The sequence below is a fragment of the Zerene cesonia genome, chromosome 20, assembly GCF_012273895.1.
Source record: "Zerene cesonia ecotype Mississippi chromosome 20, Zerene_cesonia_1.1, whole genome shotgun sequence".
NCBI lineage: Eukaryota > Metazoa > Arthropoda > Insecta > Lepidoptera > Pieridae > Zerene > Zerene cesonia.
Genome location: NC_052121.1, coordinates 3,608,363 through 3,633,973, shown reverse-complemented (window position 1 = coordinate 3,633,973; position 25,611 = coordinate 3,608,363). Strand labels below are relative to the sequence as shown.

General features: G+C 33.9%; 3 protein-coding genes across 6 annotated transcripts in view; 2 read left to right on the top strand and 1 right to left on the bottom strand.

The window, feature by feature from the left end:
* LOC119835260 (inositol-trisphosphate 3-kinase homolog) overlaps window positions 1-12,108 on the top strand; it is a 61,531-nt gene extending 49,423 nt beyond the window's left edge. For 3 of the 4 annotated variants that reach the window (XM_038359979.1, XM_038359983.1, XM_038359980.1), the window contains 2 exons: window positions 10,659-10,808; window positions 10,977-12,108. In XM_038359979.1, the coding sequence (XP_038215907.1) occupies window positions 10,659-10,808; window positions 10,977-11,897 (1,071 nt within the window). In that variant the 3' untranslated portion in view covers window positions 11,898-12,108. Of the gene's footprint in view, window positions 1-10,272; window positions 10,551-10,658; window positions 10,809-10,976 lie in introns of those variants that run through there. The other variant, XM_038359981.1, reaches the window with a different exon arrangement.
* Window positions 12,109-14,097: 1,989 nt separating this feature from the next.
* Window positions 14,098-16,683, bottom strand: LOC119835171 (protein claret segregational). The gene is made up of 2 exons (XM_038359847.1): window positions 16,543-16,683; window positions 14,098-16,257 (listed from the first exon to the last, which is right to left on the bottom strand). Exon 2 carries the CDS (start codon window positions 16,255-16,257, stop codon window positions 14,368-14,370), a length of 1,890 nt encoding a protein of 629 aa, XP_038215775.1. The 5' UTR covers window positions 16,543-16,683; the 3' UTR covers window positions 14,098-14,367.
* Window positions 16,684-17,193: 510 nt separating this feature from the next.
* On the top strand, window positions 17,194-22,117 carry LOC119835131 (7SK snRNA methylphosphate capping enzyme bin3-like). Its single transcript, XM_038359788.1, has 5 exons — window positions 17,194-18,558; window positions 19,630-19,820; window positions 20,203-20,555; window positions 21,048-21,272; window positions 21,438-22,117. The coding sequence occupies exons 1-5, from the start codon at window positions 17,513-17,515 to the stop codon at window positions 21,984-21,986; spliced, it is 2,364 nt and encodes a 787-aa protein (XP_038215716.1). The 5' UTR covers window positions 17,194-17,512; the 3' UTR covers window positions 21,987-22,117.
* The last annotated feature ends 3,494 nt before the right edge of the window (window positions 22,118-25,611 follow it).

The following is a 25,611-nucleotide window of genomic DNA, read 5'->3' as shown; positions in this document are numbered from 1 at the left end:
TTAACAATTTTTTGTACACACCAAATAAAAAACAATGCAAATATACAAATAAATTAGACTTGCATAGTTCATAAGGCGACCCTATCGCTTATCACCGATTTCTTCCAGGCCGCCAAAGGTAGAGGATAAAGACAGATGGAAAATAGGTAGAAAGGATATAATACATACAATTAATTTAAAGGAAAAGCTAAGCTAGAGACGTGTCTATGTAAAAGAGTTTTAAAACATTTTATACAGGTGGCCGGGTACTGTATATCTTTTCCTTTGACTACGCAGACGGAAAGCTAGTTTTAACACAATCAAACAAATTACGTATATTTTGTGCAAATGAATCATAAAACTAAAATGACTCAAACGATTTAAGGAATAATGGAATGCTCGGTTTTATCTCCTTTTAAAGTCGTTTTATTGAATACTTCCCGGGTGCATTTAAATGAATTATCGTGTTGTTTATTTAAATGCAATGAGAACCTTTTACGTCACATTGGATAATACAAGCGGAAATGTTCACAAATCATTCAGCTAGCTTCCTTGTTGGCACCTTTAACCCGAAGATATTTATGCGCCTACAGTTGAAGTCAGGGTGATGTTTTTTATTAATAAGAAATCAGAATGCAATGGCAAAAGGGTGACGATACATTATACTGATGACTGTGATACGGCGGTTCTTTTTAAGTATCTATTACTAGTTTACGTTCTTCTATATTCCATATCTGTTCAATTTCTAGCTTTCGAAAGTCGAATATCGACTTTTCGCATTTTACAGGTTCATTTTCTATATTATTGTGTAGGTACATACACTTTATGAGACGGATAAGTTTTAACCAATGATTGAAAATTCTATCTATCTGTATTCTATAAATCTGTATGTACCTGTATTAAGAATAAAGATTTTTCCTAGATATAGACGATTTCTATTGACTATTACTAGTAGTAGCACAGTAAGAACTATAGCACATTAATATCCGTGCTTATTTAATAATTTTGTTTCCGTTATTGACTCATAGTATGGATTCAATTCTCATTACATCACTTTGTAATATCTGAGAAAGAGAGTGTAATCGACTTCGCAGAAATTTTATTTTATTAGGGTCTTGGGTCACGTTTTTAAGGTAACCATGGAAACCAATGAAAAAAAAATTATATGAATGCAACTTAATACAATATTTTTTTTAAATGCGTATGTAATTTTACATCTTGGTCGAGATATATATATTTAAAAAAGCTTTTAAGTGTGTATTAAAAAAAAATCAAATATATAAACATTGAATAATTTTTTGCTATAAAAATTTTAGCTGCGTATTGAAATTGTTGTAAACATTACCAGGATAGCTTATTTAAACGCATGCGTGCGTAGGCAGCCCCCGCGGGCGGGCTCGGGGTACAGACGGCCGGATGCACTAATTTGGGTCATTAAACGACCACCTCTGAATCTCCGTTTCGATTTGTTTAATCTATTTCAATAAAACTTCAAGTCACTGACGCTCTAAAACATATTGTGGTGGTTTGAAAACAATTTAATTTTTTTAAGACGCAAATCGCAGTCGGGTCACTGTTGACGTCATAATTAGACGACTCCAGTTTATCGGCTTATTAACATATAATTAGCTCATTCGTTGGAATGTAGGATTTAATTTCGTCATGTAAATATTTCTTTGGATTTTTAGTGGTCTATAGATAAATAAAAGTGCTAAAATGCTTATGTTTAATGCTTGTATATAAATGATATCGCTAAGTATCATTGAAAGCAATATTATGCCATTGAATGATCATTTTGCTTATAAAAAAGGTCACCGACGTCTCTGAGGTATTGCTCTGATTTCTAAAATGATAACAATTCCCTATGAAATACTAGAAAATCACGTCAATCGGTGGAAATCGAGTAACAAAGCCATTAAAAAATTATAGTCCAATTGAGAACCCCCTTCGTTTTAGCTTTTTTCAACCGACGTCCGACTAGTTGAAGTAATCGAATTACATAATAACTAGCTGTGCCCCGCGGTTTCACCCGCGTAAGTCCGTATCCCGTAGGAATATCGGAATAAAAACTTGCCTATATGTTATTCCAGTTATCCAGCTGTCTACGTACCAAATTTCATTGCAATTGGTTCAGTAGTTTTTACGTGAAAGATTAACAAACATCCATACATCCATACTTACAAACTTTCGCATTTATAATATTAATAGGATTACATCGTTGGAATACATGTTGATTTAGTTGTATATGACTGATTCAACAGAATATCAATTAACAATCCTCTACACTATTTCAGCTATTTAAAATTGTAGTATCAGTAAACTATAGCAATACTTAACTCGAAATTAATTTAGGATGAAATAATAAGAATACTCGATAAGATAAAATGTAACGCAAACTATTTTTCTGTTTAGCGTGTATTTATTTCAACAAGTGCTACTGAATAATTAATTAGTGTTTGCTCAAAGTTGATTAAAACGGTAACGAAGCGGACGAGGTGCATAATAAGTGACCCAATATGGTTCTGATGGCGCCACATAGTGTTGTGCAATACCTCAGATAATATTATAATACTGTACTAGGCAATTCTAATGGTGTTATACAACACTACAATATATAATTCATGTCGGGATCTGGACATTATCCCACTATTATGTGAATTATGAAGTAATGCTAACGAATACCAACAACAAGAAATCGTTACGACATATCATAGAATTAACATATTACATAATCTTGAAAATCTTACGACATCCCGTATAATTTCGATGTCCTGTGGTAAAGAAAGGTACGATGTCAAGAGAAGGAAGGTGATCGTAACGCTACGTGTGTAATTTGTACAGTTGAGTAAATTGTATAGCTAAGGGGTTCTAGCTCTTTTGTTCTTTTTGTCTGAATGCTGATTATAGTAAACATGGTAAAATCCCGATCTACACACGTCAAATTACAGGAGTCAAATAATATAAAACGTTTTACCATAATTTAGTAATATTTGTAATGATGTGTAGGCGATACAAGTTTTCAATAGTTGATAATGTAAATGATTAATTACAAACAGAAATGTAATTAATTTTTTTGATCTATTTTACGTGAATATATGTGTAATAAAGTGAGTGGAGGAGCTGGGGCTCGTATCCTTTTCCTTACTCTTCTCAGTCAATCAAATAATGCCCCCTATCATTTTTGTTATCATTACCCCTATCATTCTTTATCCTTTTTGTTTTATGGACGTTGTAGCGTTTACCATCCGACAACACAAGCAAAAAAATCTGATCTTTGCAAACTATAACATAAGAACTGAAATAAAAAAAAACATTTCAATATATAGATACTATTATTCGAAAATACATCAAAAGTAAATACGTCAATGCGATATCTATCAATACAGTGCCTCTACATTTTCTTCAACGTGATATGAGGGACAAAAAATTATATAGTTATATTTTCACAAAATGTTGGGCTTGTAGTAGGTTCAAATAAATATTTATACTCTTGTAGGTGCTCAAACAATAAATTTAAACTGAAAATGTCGAAACATTTTTGAATAATGTGAAATGTGACGCACGGAGTAGCCTTGTAGATGCGCCTTATTTCGTAACGAGACGATCAACTTCGTACACAAGGAAACATCGCTTTGGAAACCATCACATAACCATATCACACACGGGTCCCTAGGTACTTACTTCCAACATCAAGTTCCATGATATAGAATCCGTCTTATACTATAGAAATCCGCAAAAAATATAACCAAAACGGGTTTTAGAATATTCCATTGTATCTATAACTGCATTTTTGCTTTAGCTTTTTTTACGAAATAGATATACGAAACAGGAAAAATCATCTTTCCAAATAAAACAATTTAAATTCTTTATTTTGTTTAGTTTTTTATACTATAATTAATATACTTTTCAAACTTATATACGAGGTGTTGTTGACAGGTATAAATATAAAATATGGAATATTTTTATTTAAACGTAAATTGATTCGACTGATTTTTTAAAATTTTCCTGTTATATTTGCAGTTGTCGAATTTATTCAGTCCTTAGTTGAAGCGAACACGGAATCTATATGATCTTTGTATTGTAAATATGACAAAATAAAATATTAAAAAATAAAAACTAAGACGGCAATAAAATGCTTCAGTTTCGTTCGATTATAATATTTGTGACCGATTTTATAGAGCCTTGATAATATTTTAGAACCTCGTCCGCGTGCCTGAGGCGAGGTGAACAACAAATATGAGTATATATTTCATATTAATAAAGCCGCCTCCTTTGTCTTTTATATAGTTATTGAGTGTGCGGTTGACTGAAGCTGTACCCCTGCAACATTTCCTGCAATTACATAAACCGGGCTAGGCATTCAAAAAACCTACCAAAGGGGTTAGGTTTCATTTTACTAGACTTAAGCATGAGTTTCGGCCTTATTGGTATGTGGTTGGTTGTAATGCATGCATGATACCAGTTATTGCTACAGACCCCATTACGAAACTACGCTTTGACGTCGCTGACTCTTCGCATTTATCCTAACTAAGTAGACAATGTACTGTGTGGAACCAACCTGGTTCGTAGTCTCTAATTTTAAGTGCATATTAAAGTCGTTTTTTATTGAATAAATAAGGATGAATAACGTCATTTCCCCTTCCGTCATGTTCATATTGTGAATTTTGATTGTAAAATAATTATGATTCTTATCAACAAACTATGTAACTCGTAAAATTTGGCACACGTACTTGGTTGAATTATTTTCTTGCTTCCTGGGTTGCATCGAAATCGTCGAATACAATACACATTCCATTGTTGTTTCTATCGTTTTATTGAGAATCTCATAGAAATATATACATTTACAGGAATGTACGTATCACATAGAGCAAGGCGTTTTAATTAATTACACGAATGCCGTCATTATGTGGTTAAGTGATTTTACGTGATTCACAACATAAAAACAATTATTTATTATTCAGCCTCTAGAGAAACACTGCGTTTATGCATACATGCGATCGCTGTTAACATTTTAATGCATTTGCTGTGACGCCGCGCTCGTCCTCAAATTGAAGGCGCTAAAGACATGGTGTACGAGTTCCGCTTTGGATTACACTTCGCTTATAATTTGTATTCGCTAATGTCTGCTTCCGCTTGCCGATATAACAATTGACCCCGAATCGGCGACGCCTACAAGGAGTCGCAGATTATCCTCAAACTGAATGGGCACCTACTTCTGTTTAAGATAACACAACTACTAGTTTTATTGAAATACGATTACCTAGCTACATGATAGAGCAGGTAACAATTTGCTAAATTTAATTCTTGTTCAAGTTCAATTCATTCACGGTAACAGTCCTATTAAAAATTAGAAAATGAAAGTTATTTAATAAGCTTTAATAAAATGAAAGTTATTTAATAAGTGTACCATGGCCATACGTAAAAATCTAAATTCCTTACTTGGGATGTCATCACAAAGTTCTTCAAGAGTACGGTCCAAAATATTGTGTCAGAGCAATCCGTCCTGGAATATAAATGCAGTGCAGTTGATCTTAGTCGGTACTCAATACATGATTGCCTGCACATATACATTTTTGTAGGATCGCTTTATGAAAAATTTACACCGTCTTGTGTTGTAAAATAGATTAATTATTCCATTTATTAAATATTCATAGAATCTCATATTTAAATATGTACGTATATTTAAAGAAAGATATCAAAAACACACATAATTATATTTTATTATGCAAAACATGATGTCGATGGAGATCCGTTTGTGGCGTTTAAAATACTAGTTTTAAGTATATATTGCATTATTTGGACGCGACGTGAATTCATTAATCCATGCAAGTAACTGGACAGTCGGTAAAGGTTATATCTAATTAAACAATACGTTCGCAGCTGTTCAAACAATCACGATAAAATCATATAAAAAAACGTGTTTTTTATGTCTGTTATTCATATCTACAAATAATTAATTAGTCAATAAACTATGAAGTACACGTGTAAAAAAGTTTTCAATAAATAGCTACATCAGTTGGATACGATGATGGTATCAGGCAAAATAAATTAACGAATTGCGAAAGCCACATTTATAACACGTAGAAATTAAGAAAAATATATTTTTTATATTAAATAACTTAGTCGAAAATAAGAAAAGTATAAATAATTTTACTTTATTAATTTAAAGATTGGATATATTGGTTTGGATATTGCTTTCGAAGTTTATTGAAGAGGTCTAATATATCTCTTTGGTTACAAATTTTATGAGTCATAAAAATATTAAATTGTTTAAAATGTTGCATATAACTCATCCGTTGGATTTCTCGCAGCTGTGTCAACAATATAGCAAACCCATTTGCGCGAGTTTGTCCGACGTCATGAGGCCTATTTAAATACTTCGGTAAAATTTGGCGTTCAATTGATGAAATATAGTGTTTTCGGAAAATATATTTATTCATCGATATTCGTTTAAATAATGACGTACAACATGTGTTTACAGTTGAATGAAATAATCGAGAGAAACATAATATCTGGCATTGTTTTCTTGCTTGCAATATTTAAGTAATGAATCATTACCCCTATATAGTTAAATGTATTTTAAATTTTTATATATAGATATGGAATCAGTACTCAACTATAACGTTAAATGATTAAGAACAAACTTTATTATGTCATTGTGGGCACAGGAGCTGGTGGGTCATGACATTTACAGCCTTCAAGACTACAAATGGATTGCCGTCTTCAAACCATTGATATAGAAAGGATTGATGAGGGTTTTAAACGATGGGTAAGGAAAAGGATACGCTCGACCCCCACATTCAATCTAATTATTGCTGGGCTTAACTTTGTCTTTAAAACATGAACAATGCATAAACAAAATGCGTATTGGCTTCGAGCCCATAAATTGAAATGCTCTCTATTCATTGATTCTGATTTCTATTACTGATTATTATCGAACCAAACGAGACGTTAGAATTTTAAAGCAACCGTCAGAAGCAGAAAAGCGAAAATAAAACACATGTCACTTGTACCGGTGCACTAATGCTATATAGAACTGGTTTGGTTAACATAAAACCTGGTTAATTATGATATCTAATGAATAAAACAGAACGTTGTTGACGTCATATTCACTTTTGATACAATGACGTATAATTGAATTTAAACATAAACCACCATTAGTTTAATTGCTTCATAATTGAATTTTGCTCATTTACAAATGTAAATTTCAAGTTATTATTTTTACGAATTCGTTTCATACGAAAGAGACAATAATTCCCTTATAAATGCACTGGCATATACGAAGCTGTGCAAACTGAGCATTAAATGTTAGCTGGTGCTAAACATATTTGATTTACACATACAGGCACGATCACAAGCAATTACAAACATAGGAAAAGTACGAGCAACAATATTCTCGTCAACAAAATGACCATGCTCTAAATTTTACTCTACCTTTGGTGCTGCTTTATGATTGTTAAGAAATTTACACGATACTTTACCTCTTCAATATATGTAGAACACTACATCATATTTTCTTCTTCCTTTATCAATTGCAATTTTCTTTTAATGTCGATCAATGACGTATTAAGATGCTATCACTTGCGTATTCAGTGAGCAAGAACCCAAAAGATGTTTTCTTCATATGACAAGTTACGTATAATTGAGAGTGATATAACAAATTTATGCATCAATAAAATATATTATGCATACGTTTGACCTGTTGGCCGACAAATCATGATAAAAACAGTGCAATCTATATGCAGTTTCGGCCTCCAGACTGTGCATAAAGCAAATCATTGTCTGCGCATAATGCACTTGCTAGGGCCGGATTTTTGAAGCTCCAAACAAAATAATTTTACCTAGTATAGTAGCCGAGTTTCTCAAATAAGTATAAGTAACATAGTATATCCTAAAATTGTATATAACTTACTTTAGACAAAAAATAGACATGCCAGAATGATCTTTTTAAAATTAATCCACTACGTTGATTTTTATATGAATTAGGTGACTTCCACAACTATTATACGAGAATATTATGTATAAAAAAAATCCTAAAATACCATTTAAATTTTATAATATGTTTGCCGGTCTTTCTTTAACATAGAATATCAAATTGTATATAATAGAAAATCAAATGTATGTAGTTGTGCTAAATTTATGTCTTAAGAAGATGATTCTAACCCTCTGCATTAAAAAGTTAGTGGCAATTAACGGTTCAATAATTCGATTTCAATAGGTAGATGTTGAATCTTTTAAATTTTTTTGTGTATAACTTTAGTCCGGCCCCTGCTAAAATGTATACTATACTACAAGTAAGAATGTACTGTGTAAGTCTACGAACTGCATTAGCTTTTGTAACATAACCCTGACCCATTTTGCATGAAAGGGTACAATTTATTCATCGATTTCCTGGATTAACTCAAAAATTCTACTCAATACCCACTTACTCTAAAATCATATATATAATACTAGCTGCGCCCCGCGGTTTCACCCGCGTAAGTTCGTATCCCGTAGGAATGTCGGGATAAAAAGTTGCCTATATGTTATTCCAGTTGTCCAGCTGTCTACGTACCAAATTTCATTGCAATGGGTTCAGTAGTTTTTGCGTGAAAGAGCAACAAACGCACACACATCCTTACAAACTTTCGCATTTATAATATTAGTAGGATAGTATGACTGTGTGACTTGATTGATACGTACCTATATACGGTATATTCTTCATAGTTGCGTGTTGCTCAGTATTGAGGGTAAGATAAACATAATCAAATTGCATTGCATGCATTACGTCTAAAACATTATCTACTACTATTGATAGTAACCTTCTGAACTGAATAAAGTCTTCAGTTCGTGTCAGTCGTTCTCAGCGTGTGCGTTATACCCTCTTGTGGATGTTGGAGACATAAGAAGAGTAAGAGGCTCAGAAAAAAATTGAGGGCGTAGAAGTAGTGGCAGCTTACACCTAATTGCTTCCTCATACTTGAAAATGTATTGAAATTTAGACCTGTCTCATGCTCGACTTTGAATATAATAATTAAATAAACTGATTTTGAGCGCAATGTGGATATAATATAACTTAGTAATAACATTTTTTAATTATTAAAACAATTGTTATTTCATTTATATATTTTTTAATAAATTGGTGAGAGGGAATAATTGAAAATTAATAATTTATTATTGAAATGGGCGTTACACGAAATAGTCTCGAGAACCACTGGTCTAGGTAATGTTAAATCCGAACGGACTTTTATGACGTAGGTAGTATGTGAGTATGTGCTTTTTTTAGTTAGTTTGTTTATATTTGTATTTATTTCCACAATCGATATTCGATTCACGTTAACAAATACCCAAAATTTATATAAAGCTTAAACGGTTGCCTGATGGTTTTTAGCCATAAGGCCGCCACTTGTATACTAATTTTAAGTTGCTTTTGTTTAGTTTATCTTTGTTTTATATGTTTGTAAGTGTGCAATAAAAAATAAATAAATCAACATGATTAACATGTCAATAAAAGTAAAAGATCAAAATTTATCCACGAATATAACTGGATAATAGATATAATTATATACAGTTTATTCTAAATAGTTTTCCTGTACTGACCTTTGTACTTTGTAATTGGGCAACATACGTTGTTATGTTTTTATATAATCAACGTCAGGACACGTTTGGATGCAAAACGCGTCTTCCCATCACGTCATGGCTTTTGTCTTAAAAACAAAGCACTTACGTCATTTCATGCTCCGGTTACATGTATCCCAGCTTTTTGAGTATCTAAGTACTTAGATTAGAATAATTAATCTGAAACAAAAATTATTTAAGAAATACGTATAATTACACCCAACACGCATCACACCACTACATTATATATAGTATTTTTAAAAATAAATAATATATTATAATACATATGGGTGTTTATTAATGTCTTTAGTAGCAGGTACTATGACATGACTACACTTAATATCCTTAAGATTTTAAATGTAACTTAATCGTAACCAAACAAAAATTTATTATGTAGAACTTCTTTTAAATTATTTAATATTATATAAAAATAAACTTTTATTGGTTTCTAGTTATGTCTTGTACTTACCTTTGATAAAAAGGATTAAAAGATTAAATTTAAATTAATTACGGGACTAAAATTGCAAAATATTTATTTATCTAATGCAGATGTAAAAAAATTACATAATATTAAGATCAAACGCTTGAGAGATAAAAAAAATATTTTGAAAAATAGCACTATTATAGGTCCTTTCCAGGCGCGGAATGCATTAGTCTCTCTAGCTATATATGAAAAACAAACGTTAGGAAAACTGGCGGCGGAGGCGTGCGGTGCGGGCGCGAGCATACGTCACGAGAAAGCCGAGGTCTCTATATAAGCAACGTTGCCCTCCCTCTGGCATCACTTGCAAGTAAGCACTAGACGTCAAGTCGATTGCTACTCGCGCTCTATTATCCGCTCACTTGTGTTCGCGCTCTCAACGCTCGCGTACGCCATGACTGTTACAAGCAAGATGAATAGTGTCTCCCGCCAATCGGTGTTCAGCCGCCTCGGCCCAGGCGGGCTCCTCTACACCGCTAACAAAATACTAGCGGTACGTTATAATACTGTGTGGTGTTCTACACTAAATAAATGATAGTGAAATAATCTGTAGTGTGCTTTGTGATGTGGTGTTTCAATGTGCTATTTCTGTTGTCCGCAGGTCGCTGCTGGCAAAGATGAAGAACGCTGGCGTGGCAAGGAGGACGGTGTTCTTTTCAAACGTTGGAGGCGTACGGCGTCTGCCGTGGAAACGGCGCCTGCAACACCCACCCCTCCTCAGCCTTCAGAGTTGCTGAAATTTTTAGCTATTGTAAGTATATATAAATACGAATGAACAAATTTAATTAATACATTCTAAATGATAATTATGTAATAAAATATCAAAAAAGTTTGGTTTTGGTGTTAAATTTTTTGGTTTATTTAGAAGGATCAAAATATATTCACAAGTTTACTAAATATTTATTTTATTTATTTGCAGAATGCACTCGAGCTCTCAGCTCCTGCTTCGGACGCTCTGCTGAAGACTCGTTCTTCGGAGTGGTTCCAGCTGTCGGGACACCCGGGCTCGCTGGCTCCCGCCGGCCCCGGCACGGTATGGAAGCGGCGCGCACCCGGCGACCACCCTGCGCATAACCCGGAGCGCGACACGTACGTCGCCCTCGCGTCCTGTCCCCACATGCGCTCCGCCATCCCCCGCTACTACAGAGAACTCGAATACGGTGGTGAACATTTCATCGAACTTCAAGATCTCCTGCACGGTTTCCGCGATCCACATGTTATGGATGTCAAGATGGGAACCCGTACCTTTCTCGAAGATGAAGTTAGCAATGCCCGCGCTCGCGCTGATCTCTACGAGAAAATGATTCGCCTCGACCCCAATGCGCCCACAGAGGCAGAACATGCCGCGCGCGCGGTTACAAAGCTGAGATATATGCAATTCCGAGAACAATGCTCATCTTCAGCGGAACAAGGTTTTAGAATTGAGGCTGTTAAGCTGCCCGGTCAACCACCTTTAACGGACTTACAAAAAGTACGAGAACCCAAGCATCTCGCTGCCACAGTTGCGAGGTTCCTTGGGGATGATGAACGAGCACGTCGCGCTATTGCCTCTCGTCTCCGAGAAATACGGGAACTCTTTGAAAAATCTGAATTCTTCAGGACTCATGAAATTGTTGGAAGCAGTATATTTATCATTTATGATAATGAGCGTGTTGGTGCGTGGCTTATTGACTTTGCTAAGACGAGACGAGTACCGGAAGGCCTAAAAGTAACTCATCGTGAGCCGTGGGAGCAAGGCAATCATGAAGAAGGCTTTTTATACGGCCTAGATAGGCTGATTGAAACCATAGAGACGGCAAAGCTTCCTGATGTCGGAGTTGAGCAAGATGTTTCTCGTTGAAGAAAATATATGTGAAATCTGGACACGCCTTGCGGTCACTGCACCGATTGCCTGGCGCTCTCGCCCCAGTGCCAGCCGTTCTCCTGCGCTCCAGTCGCGGTGGAGATGTACAGAAAATACGTTTGTGTGTTATAGTTGCGAAACCAGCCATTCGCTTTTGTTAATGATCTAGTCGTAATATTTAATGAAATATAATTTAATGAATTTCTTACAAATGTCTTTGATTTTACCTGTATCTAAAACTCCAAATAATAGGTCTAATCAACCCACAGGTGTGTGCTTTAGTCTGGAATATGTATATAATTATTGAAGCTTTTAAATAAGGCTGTTACCGACGCTGCTACGACGGGCTCTTTTGTCCGGTTTTTTGCACACAATTTCAAGTTTCGAAGCAATAGGCGCCATCTGTTTTTTGCACTTCCAATAATAATATAAAGTTTTTGAATCGCAACACTAGATGGCAACCAAAACGACAATATATACTTCAGATATCATTTGCCGTAGACTATTATGTTATCTATCATCAGTGTCTCTACAATGCGTAATTGTAGAAATACTGTAGTGACTATATTTAATGTAATGATATAGTTTTATAGAACACTATAGAATATATTTAAAGTACTCTGTGACTAAATGAGTACAGTATAATGCTACAGAAAATAGAACCTAGAAGGGCTGTAGTCAACATGTACTTAAAAGGATATTTAAAGTTGAAACATTGTTTGATTCGAGAACACATAAAATATACCGAAGTTATTTCTTTAGAAAAATACAGAACACTGAAAGGTCAATGTCCAATAAGATATGTGCTCTTACGCATCTTAAAGTATATAATAACTTACAAAATATAATTTCACTATCTAGTATTATATTATCTGTGGTAACCTACGAGTTTCTTTTCAAGTTCATAAATTTATGTTTCTACAAGAAGGTACTACGCATGTAAATATGCAGACAAAATTACCTAATACCATACGCACCATCTCCATTCATCTCATTAATTGATAATTTATTCATGTCACAGATTTGTACTTCGAATTAATTATATAAAACATGTAATGAGGTACACATTACAATTTACATGTATAATAATATAGTATAATCATGAGTACTATAAAATTAGTTAGTACTTTTATACAACAAAAGACATATATTTATATTTTATACACTATATTTTTTTTTTCATTCAAACACCGTTCCGTTCCAAACTGCAAACGCGGCCTTGAGACCTCAACCTTCCCTGAGACACAGACTGAGTTTAATCAACTTCACAAGATAAGATATTTTATAGCCAACGCTACTTAAAAAACTTGAACTAGCTTCAAGTCTAGGCACTAGAGATGCATAGGAAAAAAAGAATGCTGATAGTTATAAGTGAAAACGATATAAATTTCGCTTCGAACATAAATGCTCCTGTAGTGAATAAAAAGCAAATCTTAGGTAAACAATTTTTTAACGAACAGAAAATATACTTTTCACGAACTTCTATAACGAAAAGGATCTACGGTCGCCTGCATGTTACTTTTTTTAATTATTTTATGCTAAGTACATGTACAATATTTATTTATGTATTTTTTATTCATTAATATATATAGACTTAAGGATAAAAAATAGATACATGATAGATAGATAGATACATAATACACACATTCATTGATTCTAAAGCAGTTTTCCGCTTTTATCACCCAGTTTTGAAATGGCCAAAATCCGATCCAGACATATAGGAAATTTAATAATGTGAATTTGAAAGAAATGGGGGAAAGGGTTATTATAAAATACAGATAAAAAGAAAACTTTTACTAGTACTTATATTAGATTATAGATGAGATATAAAAACGAAATATTGATTATTCTAAAACAATTTAAAATTAAAGTCACTAAAACAGGTTCTGTTATATTGGTCTAAACTATAAACATAACTAATAATCTAGTCTAAAAAGTAAAAAAAATGTCCGTATGTGGAGGTCTGTAGCCGACTAAACACAAAAATAAACCAGCAGCTTACAGTTTACATATTATCCGTAAAAACTATCGTTAAGAAAATACTGAGAATGTACAAGAAATTAAAATGTATAGCATATATCAATGTCTGTTTTTATTACTATAATATACTACTTATATATCATATACAATTCCACAATTTTATTTTTTTAGTTTTTCCAAATTAATATTTTTTTTGGAAACAAATTATTTTATTTTATTAGCTATTAAAAAACTCGCAATGTTCCTTAATATGAATATAATAGATCGGTGGAATATATCAGTATATTTAAGGTATAGCCTTACCAAATTAAAAATAATTAACACTAAATAGTCAGGGACTTTAATTTACATTACTGTTTTGCATCATTTTCAACTGGGTTAGATGTTTTTGTTGCAATAAATGTTGTCATTTTATTGAATTATGCTAATAAGTAATATAAATTAAAGTCAAACGTAAATACATGTGTGAAATTATAATTGTTGTCAATTATAGGTCAACCATAGTTAAATTCTTTTTGGCTTTAACCGTTCTACAGCTGTTAACCTTGGTAGCGAATCTTAAGGAGTTAAGAGTCTCGTTGAAACTCTCATCGAATTGATTAATGTTTACCAACATGAGAGTTTTTGAATTTCCACCCAAGCTGGGCATAAGGAGATGAGTTAGCTTTGAATTCCGGTATGGTATATGAGATTGGTTGGTTTGCAATGATAGAATCACTTTGGAAAGCTCTGAGAGTGATCTGTTTATGTGTTTTGTCTCATCCATCCTTTGAGTTGTCTTGCCACTTTCAGATCCAGCCAGATCTACTAGATTCAAGTTGCTGGTAAACTTTTCTTTACGTTTATCATTAATGGCAGATATTTTGATCTGGGCCACAGAATGGGATCTGGAACTTCTTTCGTTGTTTATTGTTGCTGCCGTTTGTCTGTTACGTTGTGCAAAAATTAACAGCCTGATGAAGTCATGAGAGCTCTTAACTTCTTCTTCTTGCAAGTTGGAAACATAGACATCTGTCCCTTTTGAGTTGACCATTTTAATATCATGACTCTCCTGTTCTTTACTTGAGTTTAAGAGGTCATAGATGATCTCATTGTAAATTTCCAAGAATGATGCTTTGATTGTTAATTCCCAACCCATTCTCTTAAGGTCCTCCATACAGTTAAAAATCATGTTTATTGCTCGTGGTATTATACCATATTTCTCTGCCCCACAACTACCTTCCATGGTATATGTTTTACCTGACCCTGTCTGTCCATATGCAAAAATACACACATTGTATCCATCTAAAGCTGACTGGACCATAGGAGCAACTTCAGCAAAAACATCTTCCTGGGATGAATGTGGTGTAAAAATACCATCAAAACTAAAGGAATGTTGGGATTTTCCTTTTCTTGCTGAATTTAGTAATTCAATTTTTTCAACTTCAATAGAACAAGCATCAAGCACATTCAAGTTGTATAATGGTTTGTTTCTTTCAGACTCTAATGGTGGCCGAACTCGACAGTAGACTCTTATGTTACCTTTGAGATCTTGCACAGTGTTCCTTAAGATTCTCTGGTCTCTGTACATAGTATCCAAAATATTTTGTAGCGCTTCCTTGTCATTTTTTGTATTGTTAATAGTTTCAATGGCTATTTTGTGATCTTCCTTGAGTTTATCATATTCAGCTGATACTTTTTTCAACTGTTCTGTGAGAACTCGTAATGCTTCAGTTTCCTCCTGAAGACTTTTGTGTCTTCTAATTAAATCTTCATATTCTAGTTTTAATTTATCATATTCTGCAGATTTTACTTTTAAACTGTTTGTAACATCTTCCAATATTTTTGTTTTATTATGAAGATCTTCAACTTCTCGTTTTTGAATTTCATAATCAAGTTTTATACTATTATATTCATTAGATTTTTCTCTCAAGTCGTTCATACTCTTCAACAGTTTCTCTTTCAACATGGCGCTTTCACTACTACTACTTTCATATATTTCTTTAATCTTCTCATATTCATCAGATACTTCTATATGCTTATCTTTTAAATCACTCAGTTCAGTTTTCATTACTTTGTGTTTTTCAACTAAATCATTAAATCGCGCCTTATAATCATATGGTGGAATTCTTACTGCAGCAGTTACTTTTTTCTCAACTTTGTTTAGTTTCGGAGGAACTGAGACTGAAGTTGGAGCAGTCGCAGCTCTCTTCACCCGCGGGGCCGCAACGGTGGATGTCGTCGAAGCTTTCATTGGCTTAGTATGGTTTAAAATTAAATTCTTCTTATCATTGTCACTTAGGCCATTACCAATAGTTCTCGTCACAACATTATTTCTAACATTTAATAAGCCAGGCCTATTTTCTTTCGTAGTTGGCAATTTGGGTATACGAGACATCTGAAACAATTAGTGAAGACTGCAGATGATTCTACTGTGAATAATTATCAGCTTATAGCAACTATAATTAAAAATATGAGTATCGGAAGATTAAATAGTCACTGTGAAACTGATTAATTAACTTATACACTGTTTTATGTTACATTACATAAAAATATATTATTGAGTTGTTAACAGAAATATTTCTAATACAGGACAAACGCAAATTTTAGTGTTTAGAACTGCTCATTTTAAATTTACATTCACACTATCTACTAAATCTCCACTACATAGGAACATAAATACCTTGAAATCTTATAAAAACAACATTAAATGCATAAAACACAATTTAACGAATAACAACGCTTCGTTTATTCGGCAAAACAGTAAACGGCCATTTCAAAATTCGAATTTTATTATTTGATGTTACATTCTACGTTTTTAAAATGTTCCCTGCATGAATACAAGACTTTTGGTATTACATTGAATCGATTTTATCAACCACCAACTGTCAAAGTTAGTTTAGTTAGTTACGGTAGTTTTTATTAAATTGTTATTAAGTAAGTGTAATTCGGAAAGATGTTTATTGTGTAATATGCTGCAATGTTAATAATAAAATACCTACTCGTAGAAACGTTTGTGTAATTTTGTAGTATCTCATTTTAAAACAATACAAAATATTATTGAACTTTTTCATTTAATAAACTGTATACTATATTTTAAAGACTTTTTCGATTTTAGAAAATTGTATACCTAACATAAGCATAATATTGTTATTATGAATTTAATAACCATTTTCCACTTAAAGAGATTTTCTCACAAATTAAAAACGTTATAAACATTATGTTTTCATTTAATGTTAAATTCATACTTACGTATGTTATTTACGTATGTTATAATGTTTTTCATTATCTGTTCTATGTTGATTAAAAATGAGTATCAGTGCCCCGTGGTATAAACTGGCATCACCGAATTAAAAAATGTCAAATTGCTATTTCCACACCGATGTGTGTCGTGCGGTGTGTAATTTAAAGTGTGTAGCATTTGTTTATTGTGTGGATTTTCAAGCACATCATAAGAAAAGCTTAGGTGTTGTGATGTTTTAAATATTACTGTTTGCGCAAAATCTAAATCTTTAAAGACAAGTACAAAAGACCTGTTTATCGCTATTGACGGATGTCCTTGTACATTTTGCAAGAATCGTCGTGGCGGTAAATTTGATTTTAAGTGTATTGTTGTTTTAATATGTAATCTCCATTGTATTATTTAATGCGCGATGGGTAGTCCTGGACAGGATTTAAATTTAAGTGAAAGCACAAGTGAAAATAAAAACGTATTAGAGGATAGTGTTTCTAATTTGGAGAATAAAGATGTTGATAATTCTGATATATCTCAAGTAGACACGTCGAACAATGTTACGGCTAGCGATGCAAATTCATCTAAGGAAGAAGATACGCTCGGCGGTAGTAATACGAAAAAAGTAAAAAAGAAATTTCGTCATGGAAAAAAGGGTCACGTAGCTGCGAAGGAAAACCCGGAAAGAAGTACTATACGCAGAGTTCACCATACAGGCACAAAATTTAAACAGACTAAAAAACGAGCACAAACATTTCCATCTATCTCAAAATTTTTCCTACCATATAAGAGGCCCCGTAAAGAAGCCTTCATTCCACCTACAAAGTTTTTGCTTGGAGGAAACATATCAGACCCTTTAAATCTTAATAGCCTTCAAGATGAGGATGTTAACAGAGCAATGAATGCAGTCACACCTGAATCATCCCCATTGCCAACACCACCAAGGCATAAGGCAAAGATAGATGTTATTATTCCACCAAATATACGAGATCCTTTAAATCTCATGGAACCTTTGGATAATGAGGAGTATGAAAAGAGACTTGAAATGCAACAGCGTAAAAAGACACCCCGAAAGAAGCCAAGAGTAAGGCGTCGCACAACAGAGTCAATACCTCCACCAGTTGAAACACCAGTTGAGGAACAGGAGCAAACTATCAAAGAACCCCCTCCTCCAGAGCCATCGACGTCGAAATCGCGCAAACGCTCTTGTAGTGATAGTGATAATAGTTCCCAAAAGGGAAAGGATGCCAAAAAGTTGCGACGGATGGAATCATTGGATAAAATTGTTAGCCCAGTTGTGCCTCAGCCTGGTGCCTGGATGAGGGCAAGGCCTCAACAAAGAACTGCAACTCAAGAGCGTCCAGCTTCTCCACATAGGACCAAGTTGAAGAGCCTATCGGAAGGAGAGCAGAAGCTGCCAACTTTCCACCCCAAAAATTCACGATATCAGTATGGAAACTATGATAGGTGCGTTAACATTTGGTTATTATTTAATAACATTATGCTATCCTTTCTCAAAATTTCAATAGTGTATAGTCTGTTGAAAAATTGTCTGACTTCCATTACAGTATTTTAGTTTTTTCAATATAATTTCCTCACAGTAAATATATTTGTATTTGGGTCACTCCTTGTTTACATTTATTTTATGTCAATTACTCTATCAGAGAACAATTAAAGCTTGAAATATGTAGATCATACTGTCTTCATATCCTAGTAACATAGATTGAATCAATGTGCATATGTCCAATGTTTGAACATTATTGTTGCTATTGATGAGTGACCTATGTGTGTGAGAATGAATATAAATTTAAGATGTCCAATAATTTTTTAATATTCAAGTACATAATAAAAATCATCAAAACCTTAATGAATAATGACATAAATAACTAACCATTCTCTGATATGATTTATATTTAGCTATTTTAGAAATCTCTTTTTAGATATATCCATCAGCTTAAATTTTTTATTTAATTTGGTAGTTAGCATATTACTTTACATTTTAATAATTGGAAATATCCCTTGTGCTATGAATGGTTGATATAATATTTATAAAAATATTTAATCATTGAATCATAATAAGCATATTTAAAAATAAATAGCGTTTGCATATTAAAGACTTAATTAATATTTCATTAGCTATTAACTACAGTCCAATAGGTATTTATAGTTCTCACATGATTTTCATATGCATATTTGTACCAATTTACATGTCATTAAAAATAATTGTCTTAATTTAAAGCAGTGGATTGAACTAGTGGTGTCTGTCCATACCTCAGAAGTGTAGTTGAGTTCATACTTTCAATTATTCTCATTGTAGTCAACTACATTGAGCAACTTTCTCTTGCATGTTGTTGTTTAATTCAAAAATTTTAATATGATGTAATGTGTAATACAATTAATTACAAAAATATAAACCTTAACTGCAATAAGTCTTTGCAAAACAAAATTGATCCAGTTATCTAGATTACGTCTATGGGCCATGTAACACAATAAAGTCTATTTTACAATGTCAGTTTTTTATTGTATATTATTTTTCAGATATTATGGATACCGCAATTTAAATGCAATGATGGATATACGTCTGCAAGTCTTTGAAATGCATCGGCATTTGTTCCAAAATAAAGATGTCTTAGATATTGGTTGTAATGTTGGACACATTTCTGTAGCAGTTGCTCGGACACTGGGAGCAAGATCTGTGGTTGGAATTGATATTGATCCTGTTCTTATTGGTAAGTTATATGTTGTTATTAGAAATATTTATTTTTGTGTCATACAATAATCAGTAAAAATCATATCATAATATAATATGTAATAAAATTAAAATGAACATTTAGAAGCAAAATGACTTTAAGGCAAATCGGTGTTCAATCTTTGAAATTGATTAGTAACAGAAGATTTAATGGGTTTGTTATAGTTAGGGATATTTCATTTGGATTTTTTATTACATGATCAGGATATTTAAATTTTCCACAAAAAAAAAAAATTTTTCACTATAATGATTTGTTTCATAAATGAAAACAATCTGTGGTATATGCGTACTTGGAATGTGCTGTGGATTATTATATTTGAGAGAAAAGTTAAGCCATAATAACAATTTTTTATTGATTTCAGGCCGGGCACGGAAAAATCTACAATCATTTGTGCCTGTACCTTCGGAAACAGCGAAAGGCGACGATGAGAAGAAATCGGAAGCTGGTGAAGAAAAGAAAGACTGTGATAAGTGTAAAGAGGAGAAGTGCGACGAATGTATCGGATCTGATCAGAAGTTAGATAAAGAGGATGATAAGAAAGCGTTAACAGGGCGGAAATTGAAGAAACCGCGCAAGAACCGGAAGGCGGTCCATAAACCTGAGGTGCAGTGCTTCTTCCCAATGTCCATGTCAATGCTCTTTGGTCCAATTGGAGACGCGCAGGCAGCTGATACATCACAACCATTATTTCCGTATAATGTTACATTCAAACAGGTAACTAATAAGAATATTTGTGGACATTGCTTTTTACTTATTAGAAAAAATTTCATCATTTTTTTGTTAGGTTTTGGAGATTCTGGGGTGATACAGACTATACTATTGACTCGAGGTCTAATCGTTTAAAAGATCTAACAATTCGTAGTATAAGTTTTTGTATTTATATGTGCTTTATATAAAAGTTTGTATTTTGTTCTAGTATTAATAATGAGATGATTTTTCATTTTTTCCATGTTTTTCGAATTATTTCTTCTGGACGTATGTCCGTTATATAATATTCTGATATAAGTATTTATATCAGAATATTATATAACGGACGGACGGAATGGATATAAAAATACCAATTTATTATTACTAGAATATAAAATATGAATTTGAAGTAGTTCATTTTATTGAATAATTCATATACAGAATGGTAACTTTCCCTTTCTTTTTAAAATGCGCTTCCTTAAAATGTTGATGGAAGAAATTAATAAATATTATTTTCAGGGCAACTATGTGCCTCGTGAAGACGTAGCAGTGGGCTCCGGCATGGAGAGTCCACAGTTCGACCTAATCCTCTGCCTGTCGACCACCAAGTGGCTGCATCTGAACTGGGGCGACGCGGGCTTGAAGCGCGCTTTCCGCCGTATGTTCAATGACCTGCGCCCAGGCGGGAAACTCGTGCTTGAAGCGCAGAACTGGGCTAGCTATAAGAAAAAGAAGCGTTTAACGGTAAATAGCTTTTAATGGATTTGCTTGGATATATATATATCGCTATTCACATGACTCAATTAATTTTTAGATCTCTATTTTTTTTTGCTGATCTTTATGTTTAAATTGAAAATGATAGCAAAATCATCTAAGTTTCTAAAATAAAAAAAAAATATCTTGTTTCAGCCGACCATTTACGAAAACTTCAATTCAATTGAGTTGTTCCCGAACAAATTCAGAGAGTATCTTCTGTCGCCTGAGGTGGGTTTCAGCAAGTGTTGCATCCTGGGGGTGCCGCAGCATGCCAGCAAGGGTTTCCGGCGGCCTATCCAACTGTATGTGAAGGGGGACTTCACGCCGAGCAAGGCGCGGTGGTCGGACGCGTACGCGCCGTCGTCGCACCACAAGCCGGAGGCGGAACCGCCGCGGCGCACGGTGTACGCGCCGGTCGCGCCCGCGTACCGGCCGAGCGACGACGCGCCGTCGTGCGGCGCGGTGACGCCGTACTCGCCCAACCTGGACTGCTGCGCGGACGACTCGCCGTTCTACAACCCGCGCAGCGACTCGTACGCGCCGTCGTACCAGCCGCCGCGGCTGACGGTGTACGCGACGCTGCCGTCGCCGCTGGGCAGCGCGTCGCCGGCCGCGTCGCCCGCCGCGTCGCCCGCGCCGCACGCGTCGCCCGCGCCCGACCCGCTGTCGGCGCGCGGCTTCCCGCCGCCCGACCACGACTGAACGCCATGCGCCACGCGGCCACGCGGTGCCCATTCCGCCTTTGGTTTATGTAAATATCGGTAGATACCCTAAGATTATGTTCCGATAGGCTGAAAATATTTTATAATATTATATTCATAACGTATTAAGCAGTACTGCGTTTTATTTACCTCCACATGTTTGACTATCCTTGTCCCTAATAATAGAATGTATATGGAAAGAACAGTTTTTTGGCGCGATTTTCGAATATAATTCCACCTACGAATGACGCAATATACGGTATATTGAGTACCTACGTCATGATTCATACAAAATGCATACGTTATAAAATTATGATTAATCGAATTACACCATCCATTTTTTACAAGGAAACTTGTCTATATATTTTTTATCAACCCATAATGCTTATTGGGAAATCGTGTTGACGTGTTCGTTTTTAGAGCAGTTGTATGTCGCAGTTTTTTTGCATTTAATTATATATAATTTAAGGGTTGATAGGTGACATTTATTGTTTGGGGCCGATTTTTTTAAACTTATCCAACGCCGCCGCATTATGCAGTGATGAGTGAGTGCATAGGCATAAAAAAAGTCGCTTTCAGCCGTCTATGTGTCTGAATGCTTAGATCTTTAAAATTACGTAACAGATTTTGATGGTTTTTTTTTTTGTTAGTGATTGAATAGGATGGCTTATTGGTATAATACCATCCATTAAATTACTCCGAATTTAACGCGTGCGATAGCTAGTTGTATACATATAAACAATAGTATAAAAATGTCACCTGTAAAATGTTAAGATAAATTTGAAAAGGTTATTAATTACGAAATAATAAAAATTCAACCCTAAAGAAAGACAAAGTTATATATATTATAGGTGATACTATTTATTAGTTACATAAATTGATATAATAAATGTAAACCCTAACTATTATAATATCAATAATTAATAAGTAGTTATTATATAACTACTTCTTAGCTGAGAACCGCACAAGTGATGCCACATTATTACTTCAGCTACTCGACGTATCAAGACACGGCGATATATAAACTTTAAAAAATTTAATTAAATGGATATATCAATTACGAGTAAATCTATAGAAGTGGGCTATTCACATCATTCTGTGTATGAAATAAGTTCTATTTTGATTTTCAATTCAGTCTAGGTAATGTAATTAACGAAATGGACCGTGGATGGCTAAATATTATAATACTATGTTAGTTTGTTTATCTTTTTGAACCACATGTGTTCATAAGCAAGTGCATTACTCTCCTGGGGCGATATTATCTCGACGGGAGAGCAAATAACTTTGGAATGATAACTCGAGTATACGATAATGTAATAAGATAACATCTAGATAAATGATATTTTAAATCTATCTTTCATTCATACATCGTTACTATACATACGTATATATTATTTGGTATATATGTACAGTAACTGTATAATAAGTAGGTATGTATAATATTTTATATTATAGGTATCATTATAATATTATGGGTATAAATTTTGGTATGCTTTTAGATGTATTTTTTATTGCGAATGAAACTGACAATATTCTTGAGAAGATAATAATAAATATAAAACAACTAAAAACACGCTTTAAAATTATAGAATCAATTCCTAAATTGCCTCACTTGCACATACAGAAAAAATGTAAGAAAATTGTTTAATTTTAGAAATCCTAACCAGGATAAAAGATAAATCATTAAATTATAAGTAGAAGGTATTGTCACCAACATCCTTGGTAATTGTTATTAAATCTATCCGTTTAAAGTGGGTCAAATTCAACTCTAAAGGAGTCGGTTACATACAAACATACAGATGATGCTCATAAAAGCGTGCTAAAAACCGTAAAAAACTACGCTACAGACGTTACAAATTATTACCTACGTATAGGTACCTACATATTATACAATAGGGTTCATTGAATTTATCCGTTGTAGCAGATGTCAAGAGATTACCGTGGGGTTTTAAGGTTTCAATGAAATAAACTAGTTCGTATTCATCCTATTGATAAATCTTGCAATTATGAATTCTAATAGTACCTAAGCAGTTAGCAACGTAAGGGTTAAAATATAATAATATTTTCTTCACATTGGTAATTCGAAATTCCTAGGTAATGTTATTTTTTACTATACCAATTTTTTTATTTATAATTTATAATAATTTTTGATTGACGATATGATTTGCAATTCTACGTGTAGGTAAAGAAGTGTATATGTATAGGTTTTTTTCACATCATGTTTTTCCATATTTTCGGCTGATACAATACATCTAGAGCCATAGAGATGATGCACTATATACTATCGGAGCCATACAATATTAACTTCATCAAGTAAGTATACATTTTTGCAAGTATATTAATTTTGCCTCTTCTTTTGTAATGGAATTTAATTAAAATAAGTAGACTTTTAAGTTGCATGCCATGATAGATTTCTGTTTTTTTTTAATGTCGTCGTCGGCAATGGAGCTCGTGGGATGCCTGATGATAAGGGCTGCCACGCTTACATGGCAATGGGCAGGACGTATAGTTGGAATATTAGTGACCGTTGGGAATTCAAGTATCCTGTAGATACAGCTACAGAAGCTGGTGAAGATGAACTGACGAACTAGTCAAAACCGCTAGATGATCATAAATTATCATTGCCTAAGCGTAGTAAAACGAACGATAGAGAGTGGTCATCAGCGGCCACACTTCGCGCTTGGTTCGTCGTTTAGCATGTGCTTCTAATGACTCGTTACGCTCTAGGCGAAACCGCCTGTCTGCGCTGCCTTGAACTTACCTCAGTACCACGATTTATTTATTCATACAGTCAACGAAGATGTAAACTCAATCGTGTTTGGTGCAAGAGACGACACGCAGGAGGTGCCAGCCCGAGCTACATACGGGCATGTTTTTTTGCAAGATTCTCAAATAAACTTTACATTCATCACAATGTAATATTTATTTCATTTTATTTTATTATCATAATTTTGTTTGAAAGAAATAGTGTGATTTTAAATGAACTTTTTACATATTTTGATGGATTTTCGATGGCCAAGTCGATCTGTTTGTTTAATACGTAAAATATTTTTAATTTTGGCATGATAACTACTTAACACAGAAGGTCCTTTAAGTAAAGACTAAATAGATCAACCGACTGGGTATTACATGGATCTCACAACTTTTTACGGTAGAGAGACTGAGCTGTGAGACTTGGGTTTTTTTACAGGATGTTTTTGATAGCATCTCACTTCTTTTTGTAGAAGTAGATCTAACGAAATCTCTCAAAGGTTTTGACTTTTGCGTGCTTATTATAAAATACTAACTGTCCGCCCCGGCTTCGCCCGTGGTACATATAAATCTCCCTCAATACTTTTATTGTAGGCCATCTAAAACTGAAAGAATTCAAAACTGACCAGTAGTTCCTGAGATTAGCACGTTCAAACAAACAAACAAACGAACAAACTCTTCAGCTTTATAATATATAGCTGTCCAGTTGAATATCTGAATATCTTTACATAATACAAGAGACACATAAAGGGTGTGTTTATATATCTTACTAGCGGTCCGCCCCGGCTTCGCCCGTGGTACGTCTACAGCCAGATCCTGCTAAGATTATAAACGTGAAAGTTTTTAGGTATGGATGAATATATGGATGTTTGTAA

Excerpts from the sequence above, each read along its gene's own strand:
- LOC119835171 (XM_038359847.1), bottom strand. The coding sequence starts at position 16,257 with ATGTCTCGTATACCCAAATTGCCAACTACGAAAGAAAATAGGCCTGGC.
- LOC119835131 (XM_038359788.1), top strand. The coding sequence starts at position 17,513 with ATGGGTAGTCCTGGACAGGATTTAAATTTAAGTGAAAGCACAAGTGAA. Across the intron at positions 19,821-20,202 it reads TATTGATCCTGTTCTTATTG|GCCGGGCACGGAAAAATCTA; the intron begins GTAAGTTATATG and ends TATTGATTTCAG. Across the intron at positions 21,273-21,437 it reads AGAAAAAGAAGCGTTTAACG|CCGACCATTTACGAAAACTT; the intron begins GTAAATAGCTTT and ends ATCTTGTTTCAG.